Genomic DNA, 18,903 nt, shown 5'->3' on the forward strand with positions numbered 1-18,903 from the left:
TTAGAAGAATAATCTATCGGTGGATTGGTGTTGTGTATTCAGAGTAAAAGATTTACAGGGGGTGTGTGTCGGCATGTGTTCTGTGACGTAAACGACAGATAGGTAAATAATTGGAAACCAGCTCAATTTGTCACTGTCAGTACTTGTCTGGAAGGAAGTACACCGTAGCACAGCCGCGATGTGCCACTTTGTTCCCTTCGCTCCTTTATCAGGTCGTCCGTCACGCTGCCACTCACTCAAAGCAAAGGCAACACTGCAACAGTGACACCTTTTCTTTTTCCTCAATTTTATGCAGATACTCAGCACTGAGTGGATGGATTGTTGGTTTTCAAATGGGCAATCAATGCTTACAAGTGTTCACAACGCTACTCACGAGGAGTTGGCACTTAAAGACTATACCGGATAGATTTTTATTATTATTAATGTTATTATAACAAGCATCCATTTTGATGCAGTATCACGTTGTAATTAATGCAAACTGCAGTGCATCATACTGTTCCTTCTTTCTCTGACAGTCAATCAAAGTTGACCATTATTCTCTTTGAAAAGGCCTTTTTTTTAATGTATGGTAGCTCTTGAGTTAGATTTCATTAGATATTGTAGATTAGTAGCCAGTAAGGATAGTTCCCAGAAGCTTCCAGAAGCAACATAACACACATATCATCTCATATTCTGTCAAGGACACGTGAAACCCAAACAATATAAATCTCAGTCCAAACACTGAGCCTTCACCAAATACACACTGAGTTAAAGATTGCAAAAAAAAAATGCCCCTCTTAAATTTCATGTATTCTATATTGGACTAAGTTTGTGAGTTAATGCAGCCTCCAGTGTTTAGACTCATTTTACTGTAAAATACATACATAGGGCACTTCAATTTGCTTCCTTTTAATTCTCCATTTCACTTCTATTTTTTTCAACACGGAGGGAGACATCCAGCCAGAGAAAGACAGACATAAAGCCACAGTGCAGTTGTGCGGTACACTCTGGTATTCTGCTGACATGGATTCCATTTGGAGTTTTTTTTTTTTTGGGGGGGGGGGGGGGGGGTGGGCAGAGCAAGAGAATCCACAACAGGATCGGTAAAGGGGGGAGAAAAAAAAAAAACACCAGCAAGGGAAATCGAGTGAAGTTTTTTTACAGCGAGCTCGAAGAAGGAGAAAGCAGAATACAGAAGGTGCAAAGCTTTGAGAAATGATGGCGAGATAGCTTGGAGGAAACAAAGAAGATGAGCGCGAGCCGAGACTGAAGTTAGAAGACAGGGGAGCACGAAAGAGAATGGAATGTGATAAGGGTGTACAGTGTGCAGAGATGGGGGTGGGGATCGGGGGGGTGGGGGGGGTTCGCTGAGACTTTAAAAGCTGCATGGTGGAGCTTGTACCAAAATTGCAAATGTGGAACTTTTTAGCATCTTATTACTTGAAGCGCAACGCAAATTCTTGGTTTTGCATGTGCCGAAACCAAAATTGTTAGTGATTGACCTCATCTCGGGCTGTTATTTCGCTCCTATTTAGTCAGGCGAGTCACCAGAGGAATGTTTCAGGATAAATCCTTGCATTTCAACACAGCTTATTCACCAAATACTTTCTGCTGATGATAAGGCACTGTCTTTCCTGTGGTGCCCAAAAGATCCCCACTGCCCCTGTCATCGTTGGGTTTGGATTGCCAGGGTGGGAGATTAAAAACACCTGGAGGCTGACATAATCCAGCAACAGTCATATTCACAGGAAGGCCAAACACTGACAGATGAATGTTTGGAGCCGCAGTGCAGCAGCAGCAGTGTTTGTAGTTCAGATTTACAACACAACACAGAGGACGCAGATCACAGAACACTCACATCATTGTACTTTTACGGTTATCACATCAAACGCTGAGACAAAAGTATTCACACTGCTCACAATGCTATTATGTGTCAATAGTTGCCATACAATTTGGGGTTTGTGCCATTTTTTAGGGGAGAAATTCTGTCCCTATTTTGGTACGTTCATTTATTTTCCGTACAGTTGAAAACGGTCATCCGCTTGCCTGGTTGACTGAACTACTCATTTCCTGGAATCGAGCATCCCATGCGCATGCCCAACTTCATCCTTGTTGAGTGAACCACACTGAGTGTCTCTTCGCATTCATCAGAAGCATTTTGAAAAACGTTTGTGCATATTTGAGTGTGACTGTTCAATAAGCCATCACAGGGCTATGGGGAAATTTCAATTTCCTTTGATAAAAAAAATAACTAAAAAAAAAAGATAAATACCATAGTATTCAAGAATATTCTATTCAATTTGTGCGCAGATGATACTCAGCTCTGCCAAACAACAAAACCCGGTCTGCTTACTTCCACCTGCACATCAACTGACTCCCCCTCCCTCGACCTGCATACCGCCTCTATCCTGTTCATGTCTGATTGAACTTGTTGATAGCCTTATGCCTTATAGTTATGAACCTTGGGGGCCATAAATGGTGCTGTGCATTGCTGTATTAGCTTTAGTTGGCGAGGGACTTCTTATGCATACCAACAGCTGCTCTTGAGTCAACCTTTCTCAACCCATCTTCTCTTATTTGCATACCACTCAACAAATGTCCGCTCTCCACAAGTACATGTGCCTCAGACCACAACATCAAACAGAATCACCAATCAAAAGCAAAACCAGCCACGAATCTTTCAATTCAACCAACCTTGGTATGGTCACATTTATTTATTTTTTTACTCTTCCTTTTGCATATCACTTTGAGCATTCCGTCTCTCCCTACCCCCACACCTACGCATTGACGACGTTCGTCAGAAAGACAAATTACCCAGCGGGCTTTCTGTACAATAATCAATTTGAGAACACGTGGAAAGAGGAGGCAAGAGAAACGTGAAATTATTCATCAGGGTCTCTCCGTTTGCGGGTCTGCGGCGTTGTGGGGGGATGGTCGGGTCTACTGCCGCAGCCCTGTGAGATAATTAGGGAGAGGACGGGAAAAAAATCCAGCAGAGTGAGGCGAACATAAAAGAGGCGGAGGTGAAGAGTGGTGAGCGCAGAGTTGAGGGATCACAGCATGTTGTCATATTTAGTAGTCCTGAGATGGTGTTCGCCATCCCAGCAATGGAAGGACACACCTTGAAAGATGGAGGGTGGTGTGGAGAGAAAGAGGGAAGCGCCCGTTTCTAAGTTATCTTTGGTTAAACTGCTCAGTAGATGAAGTGCGAGGGGAGGAAAAATGAGCCAGGCTCTCTCTTGTGGCGCGTGTTTATTCAGAGGCCTCCCGTTTCCTTCCAATTAATGGGGCTGAGTGGTGCCTCAGCTCCAGGTCTGCCTCCTCTACTCAAGCTGTTGCTACTATCTTCTTCCCCATCTGCGACTTTCAATGTTTGATGAGATTTCACAGGAGACGTGTGTTGTACCTCGAAAGAGCTCCCATCTGCCATGTTAAATATTTGACATCCTGTCTAATACGGATAAATGTATACATTGAATTATTCCAATGTTTTCAAGCTGTTTTATTTGCTTCTGCTTACCGCAATGCTTCGCAGCAGTTCCGTTCTCATCTGTACCTTTCGCTGTGCCCGCCGATGACCCGATTTCCCCAGAGAGATCATTAAAGTTTCTCCTTTCACCCCTTGTTCATTTCTCTCCCCATTCATTCCTCGCTTTGCGCAGCTCAGTCCAAACCAAATAAGCTTGTCGTTAAATTCGATTTCTCTCCCTAAATCAAGCAAAATATAGCCTCTCGGTGACTTTAAAAGGCTGCACCAAAGATAACTGAGTGTTTTCTCACCATGCGAGTCAAATAGTTTCCTTTCTGAAATTGCTTACAGGAATATTTTTCCAATTCCTTGAGTGAACAAAAAGACATCTGCTTTGTGCACCTACTACATCACTTTGTGCCCACTGCAAGTCATTCATACCATCCACACATCCATGCACCGAATAGCTCTAAAGAAGTAATCATTCAAACGTTTGTTATGTGTTTTGTGTCCTCTTTACATCCCCCTCAGCCACGAGAAAATAACATACAAGATGGTTTCAAATGAAGCCTCATTAAATGTCCTCCAGTCATGCAATTCCGTTATCTGCACAGGCACTGTCAGCACTTTACATGGCCGACTAATACCGTTTGTGTTGTGAAGTATCACTTGCTTTCTTTGTTTAACAATATAATATGATTGGGATCTCAAATATTTCGTTATGTTAATTATGTGCTATGTGATTGTGTCCCGTATGTTTTGTCTGATGCTCCTTTGTCTCAGTTCTCCATGAAGACTATTACATACCTGCCAGGAGTTCCTTTCTCTCCTGGGTATTGAATTGTCTCTCAGATTGATGACAATGGAAAAGGCTAGGTCACTTGAGGGTACGTTACAATGCAGATGTACCTGTGAATATGTGTTCTGTGTGTGATTTGTTTGCATGGGTGCATCTTTTTTGAGACAACAAACCTGTTTTGCAAACACCTTACTGTAGAACACAAACAAAGATGCTTCTTTGTTAAGGTTGCTCAACAGCATTTATTTTCTTCTTTTTAACCAAAAGCACATTTTAAATAGCCTTAATTAGTATGTGCAGTATGTGGTGAATTTGGCCTATGTGAGTATTTCATCTTTGCTGGTGCCAGTAGTAGTGCAGCAAGTGTACGCTGGCAAAACATTATCAACTTCTTTTGTGCGCTTGTGCTTGCCAACACAGAACCCTGCAATACAAAAATGATCGTATTTTAGTAGCACATAAGCAAACCCTTTAAACCGTGTTTGCACTAGTTAAGTGTAGTTGCTACGATGCACTTTGGAACTGTAAACCCTGGTCTTGCCACTACTTGCACGTGGCGCATGAAGTCATCATCGCTGTGATTATCACTATGCAAATATGACATCGTACCATTTTTTTTTGACATGATAAAGTTTTCTAAATCTGAATGGAAAGCCGATAAATTGAATACCGCACTAAAAATGAACAAAACTCTGCATGGTGAGGGAAAAAACAGTTCTGGGTTACATTTTTCTCGACTCTTTGTTTCTTTGTCTGCTTCCCTCCTTTGTGCATGTACTGTATGTCTTTGTCTGGCTTACATGGTACAACACATCGCCCTCCTCCACCTACTCGTACTTATCCTCCTCTGCGCCGCCGCCTCTTTTTTTGACCTGCAGGTGCACTCTCTCATCGGTTTTCCCCTTTTATTATTCCGATATAGACTCTCTTCGGCATCTTCACAAACACGGGCCAGGTTGCAATTAGATTAATTTCATAGCACTTGTTTAAAGCGTGCACATTACGTTTGTGGCAACTCTCCTCGTGATGATCGAGCCCGATAGAATTTGTGAACAGTTTCACGAAGATGCTCTTAGAACTTTCTATAGCCCAAGGACATTTTTTCCAACACCTCCACTGTGGTCACACTGTTCAAACAAAGGTTGCTTAGGGGTTGTATTCCTGAATATATTTGTCTCAAGGTCTGACTGCTGTGTGCACTTCTTTTGTTTTACCCAAACAAAGCAAACATATCTCCCTGGTCTATCGCCTGCAAGGCAGATTCATTTTCATTCTCTGTATTAGCTGGAAAATCTAAAATTTTTATTTTTTTTTTTTTTTTGCCTGAACGAAAAAAAACCAAATGAATTGACACAGAAGCGCACTTCTCTGACATATTTTATCTACTTCCTAATGTTACCAATTACTCAAACAGTCCCAGCGTTTTGCAGTGTTGCACACTTATTGAAATGGTAATGCGACTATTTCAGAGTGAAAGTCATTCATTCAGTGGCTTCCAAGTGGATTTATTCATGACAATTTACTCTGCTTTGGCAGGATAACAGTAATGAGAGGGTTAAAGGTTGACAGTATGTGTTTTTACGCTGCGCAGAGAAAGAGCTACATCTCAGCTGCGTTTATCTCTCTCCACCACTCACAATAGACTTGATTTGGTTTTTTTACCATCACATTATTCTAGCGCTCACTGGCATGTATGTCCTGATAGCCGTATTATTCTCCTGCCCAAAATTCCAACAACTAATTTACTGAGCTTAATTTACCGTGTTATTCCGATAAAATGTCACACCAAGAACAGGCCTTATGTACAGTAATGAAATACATTATTGGGGCTACAAGGCCAGATGTCAGCGATATCCTTTTTGGGTGTCTCCCTAGAGGTGGGGGCTGCTTTTGGCGTACAGCTCTCACATATTGCATCTTCTAATTCAAACATGACATTTTTAACACGTTCATTGCTTGTGTTAGTTCTGCCAACCTGTATATCATCTCACGTGACTCAAATGAAAATTTTTTTGTGGGATGGTCACTGCCTGCTGTTGTAAATTTACACAAGATAAGGTAAAAAAAACAAAAAACGCGCTTAACGTTAATTATTGTTAATTAAATGAATTTGCTCATTTCACTTGCTCATGTCTTTATTCAGTATACATATGTTGACATTAATATATATATTTATATGTATTATAGTTAGACTATTGGAATATACAGAAATCTTGGATAGGATTCTAATGATATCCATTACAAGAACTGTACAAAAATGTCTTATTGATAACTGTCAAACACGCATTAGTTTTAACATTACATGTATTGTTGTTGTTGCCCCTCACAAATAGCGGTTTGTTTGCATAAAAGTAAAAACCATTTGAGCGCAACCGGGAGACTCAACCTTGTACTACATAGTTTTGTGATTGACAACTTTCTTAACTCTATCAGAGCTCTTCAACCTCTGTTTCACCCAGTTTTTCTGCCACTTCACTAATTCTCCTAATCTGCTTGATATCTCTGTCTGGCTGCTTCTGCCCTCTCTACATTCTCAGCCACTCTCACCCTCACCTGTTTTCCATCTTGCAGAAGGATAGGATTATATTAACTTCTGTTCTACAACCCTGTTAGCTGCCTATTAACGTCTGCCTATTTTCCAGTGATATGTTTCGCACATCGAGTATATAAACAGGATTGGCTGTGTTGTACAATCACATAAGCAGTGGTGGGAGAACACGAACACACACGCGCACACACACACACACACACACACACACACAGACACATGCATACACTAAAGCAAATAACCGCTCATCAATAGCAACCAAGCAAATCCGATAAAAAGCAAAGATCCCACATATACAAATGACGATGCAGCAGCCGTGCAGTCTCATAACAACGCCGCATGAGATTTGTAAAATACACACAGGCTTCCTGAAGACACACATACTACTTATAGGGGAAACAGAATTCCTTGCCTGACCTCCCTAAGCTCCGCTATTTGAATAAAACTTTTCAATGAAATGATAGTAAAAAGCAAGCCAAAGTTTGGATTACCATAAATATTTCAAACGTTTGGCAAGCCAGTGAATTCAACAGTGAAATGTCTTCTTTGGTAGGTCAGTCTATTCTATACATTTGTTCCTCTTTATCCTATTTTTGTTTCAGGAAATTTAAAATGTACAGTCAATTATATATTATTGACTTTGCCAAGGGGATTGTTTGATTTATGGTGGTTGTATTTTATTGCTTGTATCTGATCGGGTGTTTTTGATATAGTAAAAAAATGTAAATGTATCTGTTTGGATTGGTTAGGATATGTAGCCATTAGTCTCCATCATAATCTCATTCAGATCGCTCATTTAATCACAATTGAAAAGTAATTTTCATTTTACCTGATTAGAAACTATACACGTTTCAAAACTCGCCAGATCGGGGTTTTTTACATGTTCAGTTTATATGCTTATCTAGTCCAAACATAAAAATCTATAAATGTTTCCCTCGGAATAGAATAGGAGACAAAGAAAAATTCAATCAAGAATCTAAAGTTATACCTAAGAAATCAGGTCACGGGAACTACAGTACAGTACTACATACAGTAACACTGTGTGTGTGTGCATGTGTGTGCATGTGTGTGTGTGTGTGTGTGTGTGTGTGTGCGTGATAGCGTGTCTGCCTCCAGCCTGCCTGACCACCTACAGTACACATGGATTGCACACATTGAATTGTTTGTGGAGCAGCTGTTTCTCCTGCAGCTTTCTGTCCCTCTGGACGCAGGAACGAGGCAGCGGAGAAGGGGAGGAGCTGGTTGAGGGGCAGGTGGGGTGAGGGGGGAGGGAGGGGGGGTCTCAGATGCAGAGGTGAGGGTAGAAGGTCAGGAGATACATTTTCAGAATAAATTCCAGGATTTTGCCTGCTGGGATTGCGTGATAGCTGCATAAAATTGCAAGCCTCCATTATTGCTTCAAAATATTTATTGTCTTTGCATAATTGGGATGTTTTACTGAAGGCAGGTTTATATATATATATATATATGAGCTGAAATGTCTTTCTAAGAATTAATAAGAAGCATTAAAACAGCATAACATGGAATAACACTTAAACATAGATTTTCTTTAAAGCATATATTTGAGATCAGTCTCAGTCCACGTAAAAAAAAAAGAAAAATGCAATGTTTTCCATAACAGGTATAAATGACATTTCCAGATTTTAAAATCATAATTCTAGTCGCTGCAGATTTGGCACAGAAAAACTCCAGACCTTGACCTGGTTTTGCAGTCCATGGTCTGTTCAAAACATTATTCAAAAGTCACACAGTTGTTGACCGCCTTGTCATTCTGTTCTTTAGTCTGGCCCACTTAGCTTTTACATTATCCAGAGTCTCGAGTCGTGAAATATTTGTTGCATTCATTTCACCATTTTTTCCTAAAATTGGTTGTTACCTTCAGCCCCGTTTAAATGGTGATAACCCAAGCAACGACAAATCATCCACATCATTGTCTGTATTGTCTATTACCTTGTTTGTGGTTGCTATTGTCTTCAGCATTCCAAGATTCTAAATTTAATAATGTGTGAAGAACAAAAGTGCCAGTGTCTTTTTTTGTACACACACCCCCGAAGCTATTTTTGGTCTACGTCTTTCCAGTGATTATTGTTGCAAGGATAAACATGTACCTGTGTTCAAATTTTTCTGCTGTGAATGGCAGGTTCAAAAATGGGCAATACTCGCTCTTACAAATGCTGATTATGTGCTTTGATATCAGTTGTAATGAACATGGTTCTTCTCAGTGATAGTCAGAACTCTTGTTGAAGTTTGCGCATAAAATTAATGTCTAACTTCTTTTTGACTAATCACATTCAAATCACTCCAGACTTTTCTGAAAGTTATAAATGGGTCAATAAATGCAAAAAGGAATTAGTTCTCATTGTTACCTCCACCAACAGCAAAAATGTGAGATGGATGTTAGTTGGTTAAGCAAAATGAAAACGTTAATTTCCATGGTACTTTTTGGAGGGGAGGCACATGTGCAGGGGGAAAACGCGTTACATGTAAAACAAAACAAAACAAAACAAAACAAAACCAAAAACAAGACAACAGTCCAGCTTCCCAATTGATTTAATGCAACAAGAACAATTTTAGAGATTCCAAAAACCTCACAACATTCTCAATGTACGGGAAGTAGCATGATAACGAACAAATGCATGGAAAAACAAACAATTGATTTTCACTTTCGTTAAAATTGATCAAGTTTCTTTGTTTAAGATACTGACAGTTAAAATATACAGTGCATAAAAAACAAAACCCTAAGAAAACTGAGAGGTTTTGTTTCTGAGTACAGTGCGCATTAACAAGTAGCAGAGTAGTTTTGGCTGTGGTGACAAAAGCTGCCTCTGACAACCTCATGCAGTGATGTCAGGTGATAAGCGTGCTCTGTGTGTGTGCACTGTCCGTCCCCGTCTGTGGGGTCTGATTGTGTTGCTCTTTGGTCCAGTTGCAGAGAGGATTATTGGCGCTCTCCTGCAGTAGGCTCAGGCTCTGGAGGACTAACAAGTCAGACACTGTCAGATCCAGGGAAGCGAGGCCAAGGGCTTTTGCTTTGAAGTGGGCCATGAGATTCTCATCTAGAGGGGATCAGATGCAGAGAGTGAGAGGTGCAAAGCTCCAACTGAACAGGCAAACTGAGTTGGCTCTGGGAGGTGTAGCGATGGGCTGCTAAAGAATAACAAAGCATCTGTGGAAAGTCCAAAGTCATTGGGTTAAAAATGCTTAGTTAGAATAGAGTGGTCTATAAAATAGAAACATCAGTCATTATATAGTCATAGTTTTGGCCCACTGTGATGTCACAGTGAGGCTGATCTACATAATCGCTTCCCCACACCGAGTTTCTCCATCCGTTAAACCGGTGTAAAGTGTATGTATTACTCGTGCACTCACTGTAGTTGTCTCGCCATGCTGCACTATTTGCATATACTGGCCACTCATGCCAGAGTAGCATCTGCCCCATTTGCACACTGTTTGAGGAGTATCTGTAACATTTGCACAACCAACATTTTCCCAGATTATCGCACTACTCGTCACTTTAAACCGCATACACTCCTTGAAGTCTCAGCGCCACTTGCACAATGGTCATTGCACCGGTCGGTCTATTGCAATATTTGTCATTCGAACTGCTCTAAGTGCTAGAGGACTCTGCATCTTTTTGCACAATTGTTTTTTGTCAATGTCTTTGTCTCCAAAGTGTTCTGTAAATTGACTGTCTGTTGTACTAGAGCGGCTCCAAATACCGGAGAAAAATTCCTTGTGTGTTTTGGACATACTTGGCAAATAAAGATGATTCTGATTCTGATTCTGATTCTGAAAAGCCAAAAGGTAAGGTCAGCAGAGCTGTAGTGTGGGCGCAGATAGCACTGCAAACCAAAAATACATATTTGGGATTTGTCGGAACGGTCAAGACTATGAAAGCAGATGTGTACCCCAATTTGTAGGAGCATCAGGAGATACTATCACCCAATCAATCAGCTAACACATGTACAGATGCACACTGTAGTACACACAATTGTGATTGTCTCACTTTCTTCCTGTCTGAAGTAATCTCAAGCATGTTTTTGCATCCCACGAGGAAACGCCTTTTATCATGTGACACAATGCTATTGGCAGAGATGGGAAAGGGGCTGTTCGGACAGCTGTTTCCCATCAGCGCTCAGTCAACTGTACTCGCCAGTCTGTCAAAAGCCTGCTCAGAGGATCACAGCAGCAGAATTTAGCCCTTAAAAATACAGAGGTCAAAATAGTTCCAATTACGAGGCCATCTCAATTTGTTCTCCCGTATCGAAAGTGCTTCATCAGGCATCTCGGGCCCGCTAGCCCAGTGTGATGTACAAATTCGTGGATGAATGTGCGCGCCTCCATCTGGCAGTGATTATGCCTTTTCCTCATTGTTTCCTGTCTTTTCACCTTAACAGAACTCTACCGCTGTTCTGCTGTTTCTATGTTGGTATGTCAGCTCAACTCCCTCGGCTTGTTTAGTCTCTAATCCCCCCCACCCCCGTGTAATTTAAGACCGTGCATGCTTTAGCGCAGTCACTCAAGCAGGCGCCTGCATTAACATTTATGCTTTATCTCATCAGTATTAAGAATCTATTCAGCGAAAGAGGGAACGTTTTACATTAGGATTCCCTTGTTTTAAAGTTCATCCTGCACATTTGTCTCGAGTCAGCAAATCTTGGTGTCGTATTTTTAGCTGACTGTATGTTGGTGAGATTTTTGTTGTAGATTGTGCTTGAGAATGAGCTGCCAATGACGACCACAAATCACAGTCATTTGTTGTACAACCTTGGATGGACATGTTTCCTTTGTTTCTAGTTCAACTTCTGGCTGCAAGCACATTTTCTGTGTCCAGGCTGTTTGCGGTTGAAATGTGATCATTTTGACTTAGCGCTGCCTGCAACTGAACTGTCTCAAGCTCACCAATTGGTATTGTTCTGTAGCAATTTCTCTGCCATGTTGGAGAACCATTTGTTTGATGTTTGTGGACCTACGGAAGCTTCTGACATACTCGGTGCGATTATAGTTCTTCGTCTGTGTATTACTTTTAGAGAGATATAGGAGCTGGCATGTGGATATTATCATAGTTTTGGTGTGTTGCTTTTTTGTTTGCTATTATTTCACAACGCAGTACATTAGTTGTATATTAAGCAAATCTTTGAAACAACCAATCCGATCCACAAGCAGTGTCATTTATATGCACATTTCTGCTTTTATTTTTGTTTTTTTGCAGTTTTACGTGATGATTTCAGACAGAACCCAGTGGACGTCATGGTTGCAGTGGGCGAGCCTGCAGTGCTGGAGTGCCAGCCACCCCGTGGACATCCTGAGCCCACAATCTCGTGGAGGAAAAATGGTTTGAACTTAGACGACAGAGAGGAACGAATTACAGTAAGATACTTCGACTTTGCACATCACACGTAATGCAGTGTACGGTATTACGTTGTGCTCTGTGCACCAGAAGGCCTGATGTAGGATTTGAGTGAATCCTGCATTTAATAAGTGTTGGCAAGGAAATGTGTGTTGACGTCTTGCATGTTGTTGCAAAGCTCAGTTAGTGCACAGTGACAGGTAGCGTCTCTCTGGGGGGTTGTGATGGACAGAGCAGCTAGCTGTGATTTGAGGAGAGGCAGGGATCAGAAGCACGCGGAGGCTCCTGTGAGACAAATACAAAGGCTTCTTTTGCTTTGTACTCCTTGCACGCCTGTCTTTGTCCTCCCTAACTATGGAAATATGACTTTGCCACAAGAGTTCACCTAAAAGACATCATTTACTTTTCAAAGAAAATAGGAGTCCACCAAAAGTGATTTATTCCCCCTTCTGTCGTGGGTGTTAAAAGGATGTTTGTAATAAAAGGTGTACGTTACTTACTGTATTTGCAACACATTTACAGGGTTATCATACACAAAAATGTGATTTACATTGTTTTTAATTAACCTTGGGCTTCACTGGTGCAATTGACAATACGTTGTTTCTTAATGTGCACTATTAAGATATCACAGCGACAGAACTTATTTATGAAGAACTGGACTGAAAGTTTAGGTTTTGGGGTTGCAGATGAAGGCTCAACAAACCACTTTTCTTGCCACTAAAATTGCAGCTAAAAATGGGAAGTGGTCACTCCAGGAGGAAAAAAAAAAAAAAAAAAGCTGACTCTTTAATCAGCTGCTAAAGTGCAGTGGTACAACAAACCACCAAAGTTGGTTGAAGATGGTTTTAGCAGTTCACTGATGTCATTGCACTGCTGCTAATTTGAAAATGGGTTCATACATCTGAACATTGTCGACTCAGCAATCCTAGTTCCCACAAATACCTGCGTAATAATCTTTTTAGCCACAGTATCTTATTCCAATAGTGTAAACATCTTTGACTAATCCGCTGCGTACCGATTGGCTGAATCTGAACTACAGTTCTCATAGTTCACCCTTTGCAATTACTGGAGGTGCACGTAATGCCTACATACAGGCACGGTTTATTACATTTGAAATGCTAGAACCGCAACATTGGCAGATCATTTTGTGGGAATTTATCGGAGTTGGGAGTGAGGGGCGCTTACTGGTGTACGTTGCATATATCCCTCCAGCATCGATTTAATGAGGAATTCTTTCTATCTGCTGTTGAGCGGCCACCGGGTGCTATTCGGCCGCATGCCGAATACCCTGGCTTCCCTGGTTGCCACGGCACTGCAGGCAGCCTTGACCGCTGAACTCTTGACCTCTGCTAAATATTAACAGAAGCTGAGCGATTGTCCTTGAATAAAAAAAAAACATTATTATAAAAGCCAAGACGCCTAGTTTTGTAGAGAAGGCTGTTGATGTCTTGTTGCAGGAAAAGGCCTTGCGTGTTTGCTTCCTGACTGTATTCGCTTGCTGCTGTTGTGGTATTATCTACCACAGACTGTCTGTGCAAAGTCTGACATTCAAAGTAGGATAAAGGCAGCTTCTGTGCCCGGTGGGGTTGCAGGGGTGGATAGTATTCTAAACGAATGGAAACACCATGAGGTGTGTGTTGGTGCGCTGATATAAGAAAAGTTTAAAAGTTTGTTAAAGGCAAAGTGGGCTGACAGAACATCAGAGGGGGTTCTCTACAAAGAGACAGTGGATCTTTGTTCACAGTTATGAATTATGTAATTCTATAGCAGTTGACCTTTTGTAAAGACTGAAGGCAGTGCACGCGCACGTGATGCATACAGTTGCACACAGATAAACTATTACATTAAAGTTGCTTACAGTGTTTGTTTACATGAATATGCAAGTAAATGTTTGGTATCATCATGCGCAAAACTTGATGTGCATCTCACACGGACCAATAATACACGTTTGAACATGTTATGTAGTACATTTTAGTACAAAAGGCTCCGGTTATGGGCAAATTATTCACACTGAATGATTAACAAATGATGCACATAGGGATGCTACAAAGTGTTTGCGCAAACACAGCTGTGTAAATATTGGGTGTGCTTTCGTTTAGATCCGCAGCGGCAAGCTGATGATCACCAACAGCAGGAAGAGTGACGCAGGAAAATACATTTGTGTTGGAACCAACATGGTCGGGGAGCGCGAGAGTGAAATCGCTGAACTCACCGTGCTTGGTAAAATTAGCACCTTTGCAACTGTTTCCCCCCCATTGTTACTGTGCATCGCTCTATTCAGTCTCTGCCATAAGAAGCTGTTAATTATGTTGATTATGCAATGTTTCCAAAGCAAAAAAAATGTGCATAGCAATAGCAATGCATGTAAAACAACAACCCAGCAGCAACCACCTCAGCATCAAAGATTATCTTTCGAAAAGTTTAGCCTTCAGCCGTAATTCTCAACCCCCCCCTGTTCCCATTTTCTAACATTTCCCATCGGAATTGAGCTCTTATCAGTATCGCGGTGAGATGACCTTGGTTTGGGTGTGGAATCTTCAGTCTAAAGCCGCATAAAGCTATTCAAGGCTGTGAGAATCATCTTGCAGAATGCACTCAAAGGTCAACATACTTGAGAATGTCGCACAGCACTTGTGACCTTTGAGGTAGACAGGTGATAATTACCAGAATCTTAAAAAAAACCAAAAAGCCTAATGTGAAGATTCTACACAGTTGTATACAAAGCAAGCTAAAGTACATAGCATAGTGAAACCTATACAGAAGATTTTATAAGAATTCAGCAATTTAGGACTGTATTTTATTTTGCTGTCGAGGCAGTTTACTGGGCACATTGCAACATGGAAGTGAGTAATTAAAAGACACTTTTAAAATAGTTCCAATCCCAATCTCCTCCAAATTTCAATCCAATCCAATTTTTGGCCTCAGTGGCATCATTGTAGTCATTTGGAGACATGCCTATAATAATGTATTAATCGGATACGGTTAGAATGACTTGGTCAACAGTAAGAAGTGGAAAGTTTTTCCTTTTAATTCCACTGGTATTAAACTGAACTGTTTGGCGGCCTCCTGCCGACTAGAGCGCCCCACCTTCCTCAAGCGGCCCAGCAGCGCGGTCGTATTGGCAGACGGAAGTGCCGAGTTCCACTGTGCGGTTCAAGGTGATCCTGTTCCCACTGTCCGCTGGAGGAAAGAGGATTCTGAGCTGCCTAAGGGCAGGTAAAATGCATGTGCTTTTTTTTTTTTTTTAAACATGGCAACACAATTGTTCAAGTTCTCCTTTCCATCACGTGATGCCTTCACCTCCCCGATTCTTTCAGATATGAAATCCTAGAAGACCACACATTGATTGTTCGCCAAGTGACCTCTTCAGATGAGGGTTCTTATACATGTGTGGTGGAGAACATGGTTGGCAAATCGGAAACATCTGCCACGCTTACTGTTCACGGTCAGTCCATCTTTTTTGAGCCAATATTTTATGCCCTTGACAACACCATTCTGATGTTGCAGCTCAAAACAATTTATTATTATTATTTTTTTTTACTCCAAATCCTTGACAATTTATGAGAAATACGTATGAGCGAGAGAGCAGAACTGACTAATCCTATCTTCTCAGGTTACAAACATGCACGATTTTAATTGCAATTTAAAAAGGCTCGTGATTGGCAAAAACATTGCGTGCTGTGGACCCCTATTTGTGGTTTTTATTTTATTCATTTATTTATTTATTTTTGGCGAGGAACAAACCCCTAAACGCTAACTTACTTATCCCTGTTTATTCAAGACTTTTATAGGTTTATAGGTTGTAGGACCCGTTGCACCTCCAATAGTCATCACATTGCTATTTTCTCTGTTTTTTCCCATATAGTCAACACTGGTAAGTTTGTCATCCATCCGTCACCCGCCATCAGCCAGCAGCAGTATGTCATCCTTATATACCGTATGTTGTGGTTTAGCTCTGCTCAAAAAAAGGTAGATCCTGCCATTTTTAGTGTTTGAGCATGTATAAGCTTTTTGAAAAATGTGTACGTTTTGAGCTGTTTGTCGTAATTGTGACGCTTCCTTTTCTGCAGTGCCGCCTGCATTTGCCTTACGACCCAGGAACCAGGTGGCAGCAATAGGCAGGACCGTCACCTTCCAGTGCGAGGCCACTGGCAACCCGCAGCCTGCTATCTTCTGGCAGAGGGAGGGCAGTGAGGTGAGAATGACCTTCAGCCTTTCTGTGTCCCCACAAATGATCAACATAAATACGACTAATGCGTGTGTTATAACTCTCCCCGCAGAGTCTCTTGTTCTCAGCCCCGCAGCCCTTCAGCAGAGTGTCTGTCTCCCAGATGGGCAGTTTGACCATCACCGATGTTCAACATTCTGATGGCGGGCTGTACAGCTGCCAGGCTCTCAACATCGCTGGCAGTGTTATTACCAAAGTATTGTTGGAAGTTACCGACTGTGAGTGAGGAAAACTGATGTTTTAGTCACCAGTCGTCCAGTTTCACTCTTTTGGCCACCGCGATACACCCTGCGGCTGCACTTCTTATTGTTGAATGCATTCTCTATGTAAGGATTAAAAGTGGTCTTAGCTTCAAAACAGTCAGAACGCCTGTCTTTATGGGCGTGATCCTTTGACCGGTGACAATTTATGTTGGTCTTTAGTACAATGATTTACATTAGGGTGGACACCCACATATTCGCGGTTTGGCAACCGGGGATTCACCTATTCACTGATTTTGTTTTCCATTTTCCACCCAGCTTTTTCCATTTATTTATTGGGGGGAACCAACCCCCGTTTTTCACAGAAAATGCCTATTGGCACTTTACTTTGCCACTTATTCAAGAATTGTTTGGGTTAAAAAAAAGAAGGTTCTTTTTCAATGCCATTATAATGAGTGTCAATTTTTGTTGCGGATTTTCACTATTCGCGGTCGGGCCCAGTTCCGATCCCCCGCAAACAACGGGGGTCCACGATACATCACTACCTCTAAAATAGTTGCAAATAAAACTACATTTGAGCAATTAAGATTCAAGGAACTATTCACTTTGAAATTAGAGTAATAATCGTTGTCAAGGGCAAGCTGCAAAGAAGCTTAAAGATTTGTCACCTGCAACTGACTGCTACCTACACATTTTACATTTTGTTCCCCCTGGATCCAGAAGTGATTACGGTTTTGAATTAAGCCCGAAGCGCCTCATTTTAACTATTAAGATGCCCCAACACGCCAGATTGCATCCTGATATAAGTAGATTTCTCTGCAAAGATGTAGTGATACCTCAAAACTGTACTTGCACAAAACTAATAATAGCAATACTACTAATAATATTACTACTAATGCTACTAAACATAATAATTACACACTATAAAAAAATCTTTGGCAGAGATAAGAAAAAAAAAGTAATTTAAATGTGCTTGCCCCAGTGATTACACACCACCAGCAATATCTACAGGCTCCCAATTAAATGACCCATGTGCTCACGTGTGCATGACTCTCTATGCTTGTATATATTTTAAATTAATGAGAGAGACTGCCTCAGGGTTTACTCGATATTTACCGCTACTTTGGAGGTAGAATGCGTCTTCTTACTCCTCATAGCACTGATGCAGTGGCTTTAAAAAGAAAAGGAGGCATCTACGCCGTGACAGCTGGGAGACCCCCCCCCCACCATTTTGCTGTGATCTATTAGCACTCTACTCTCTCTCTATCCCGCTACATTTCTTTCATCCCCATTTGGAGGGCCACATTTGTATGGAAATAGCCAGTCGGTATTACCTCTGGCAGTTTTAAAGGCATGTTTCCATCAACTTTTCTTGGTTAGTCTTATTTATTTAGAACCGTTGTCCTATTTCGCCGGGCTTTAAAATGTAAGACAGAGAGTCAAGTGGGTTGTGTTATCTTTGTAGCATGCTTGAAGCCTCCACCATCACTACCTACTGTCGAATGAATGATTAGTTGCTCTGCTGGAGGGGATAAGTTGATTTCTTTTTCCTCCACTGGCTGCACATCCCTCTATTGTTCTCTCGCTTCCTCGAAATATCTTTCATATGTTTTTTCCTCTGTCAAAATAACTTCGATATCAGTTTTCTAATAACTATTAGCCAAACAGTTACATCTTTTATAGATCTAAAAAATGAAAGGATGAATGGACCAGTTATGGGTGAGCCAATTCATGTAATAAATATTTTCTTTGGAGTGGTTATTTTTCCAAAAAAAAAAAAAAAAAAAAAATGCATCTGCATTTCTGTCAAGAAGAATACAAACTAAGGAGGCACACAAAAATGCGACGATATAAAAAAAGGTGGAACAAAAAACACGACATAAAGGTTGGTGTCATCTCGAAAAATACTCAATGATATAACCTAAAAGAGATGGATGGTGTCATGGCAAAAAACCTGTAAACGAATCAAAATACAAAAATCTAAGCCAAAACTACACAAACTGAAAAAAAACGCAAAGGTAATTTACGGTTAGCAGGTAAACGAAAGAGAAAACAGTAAACACACCTGAAAGATAATCACCAGGCGATAAAAATACAGAATATCCGGAGACGAGTCAAACAATGCTGAGCACATGGAGGTGAGCAACGGAATAGTCGGACACGAGCAAACTCCCACAGCTGCCTCAAATACGCCGCTGATTGTCATCAGCAACAGCTGTGTCGCCAAGGCAACGCCCACCAAGCTCACCAAGCACTAGCATAACAGAAAAAAAAGCCAACTGAAAACAGAAACAAGACATTTCCTGGCTTTTTATATAATATTTATAGAT

At 41.1% G+C, this 18,903-nt stretch overlaps 1 protein-coding gene across 1 annotated transcript in view; it reads left to right on the forward strand.

Moving 5' to 3' along the window:
- The window catches only part of LOC133415660 (roundabout homolog 1-like), a 60,937-nt gene that overhangs the window by 29,578 nt on the left and 12,456 nt on the right, over positions 1-18,903 (forward strand). Inside the window, exons 4-10 of the mRNA XM_061701882.1 lie at positions 12,008-12,165; positions 14,245-14,365; positions 15,223-15,361; positions 15,463-15,590; positions 16,011-16,019; positions 16,216-16,340; positions 16,426-16,591. Of these exons, the coding sequence (XP_061557866.1) occupies positions 12,008-12,165; positions 14,245-14,365; positions 15,223-15,361; positions 15,463-15,590; positions 16,011-16,019; positions 16,216-16,340; positions 16,426-16,591 (846 nt within the window). The remainder of the gene's footprint in view (positions 1-12,007; positions 12,166-14,244; positions 14,366-15,222; positions 15,362-15,462; positions 15,591-16,010; positions 16,020-16,215; positions 16,341-16,425; positions 16,592-18,903) is intronic.

The sequence above is a fragment of the Phycodurus eques genome, chromosome 17 (genome assembly GCF_024500275.1).
Source record: "Phycodurus eques isolate BA_2022a chromosome 17, UOR_Pequ_1.1, whole genome shotgun sequence".
In the NCBI taxonomy this organism is placed as follows: domain Eukaryota; kingdom Metazoa; phylum Chordata; class Actinopteri; order Syngnathiformes; family Syngnathidae; genus Phycodurus; species Phycodurus eques.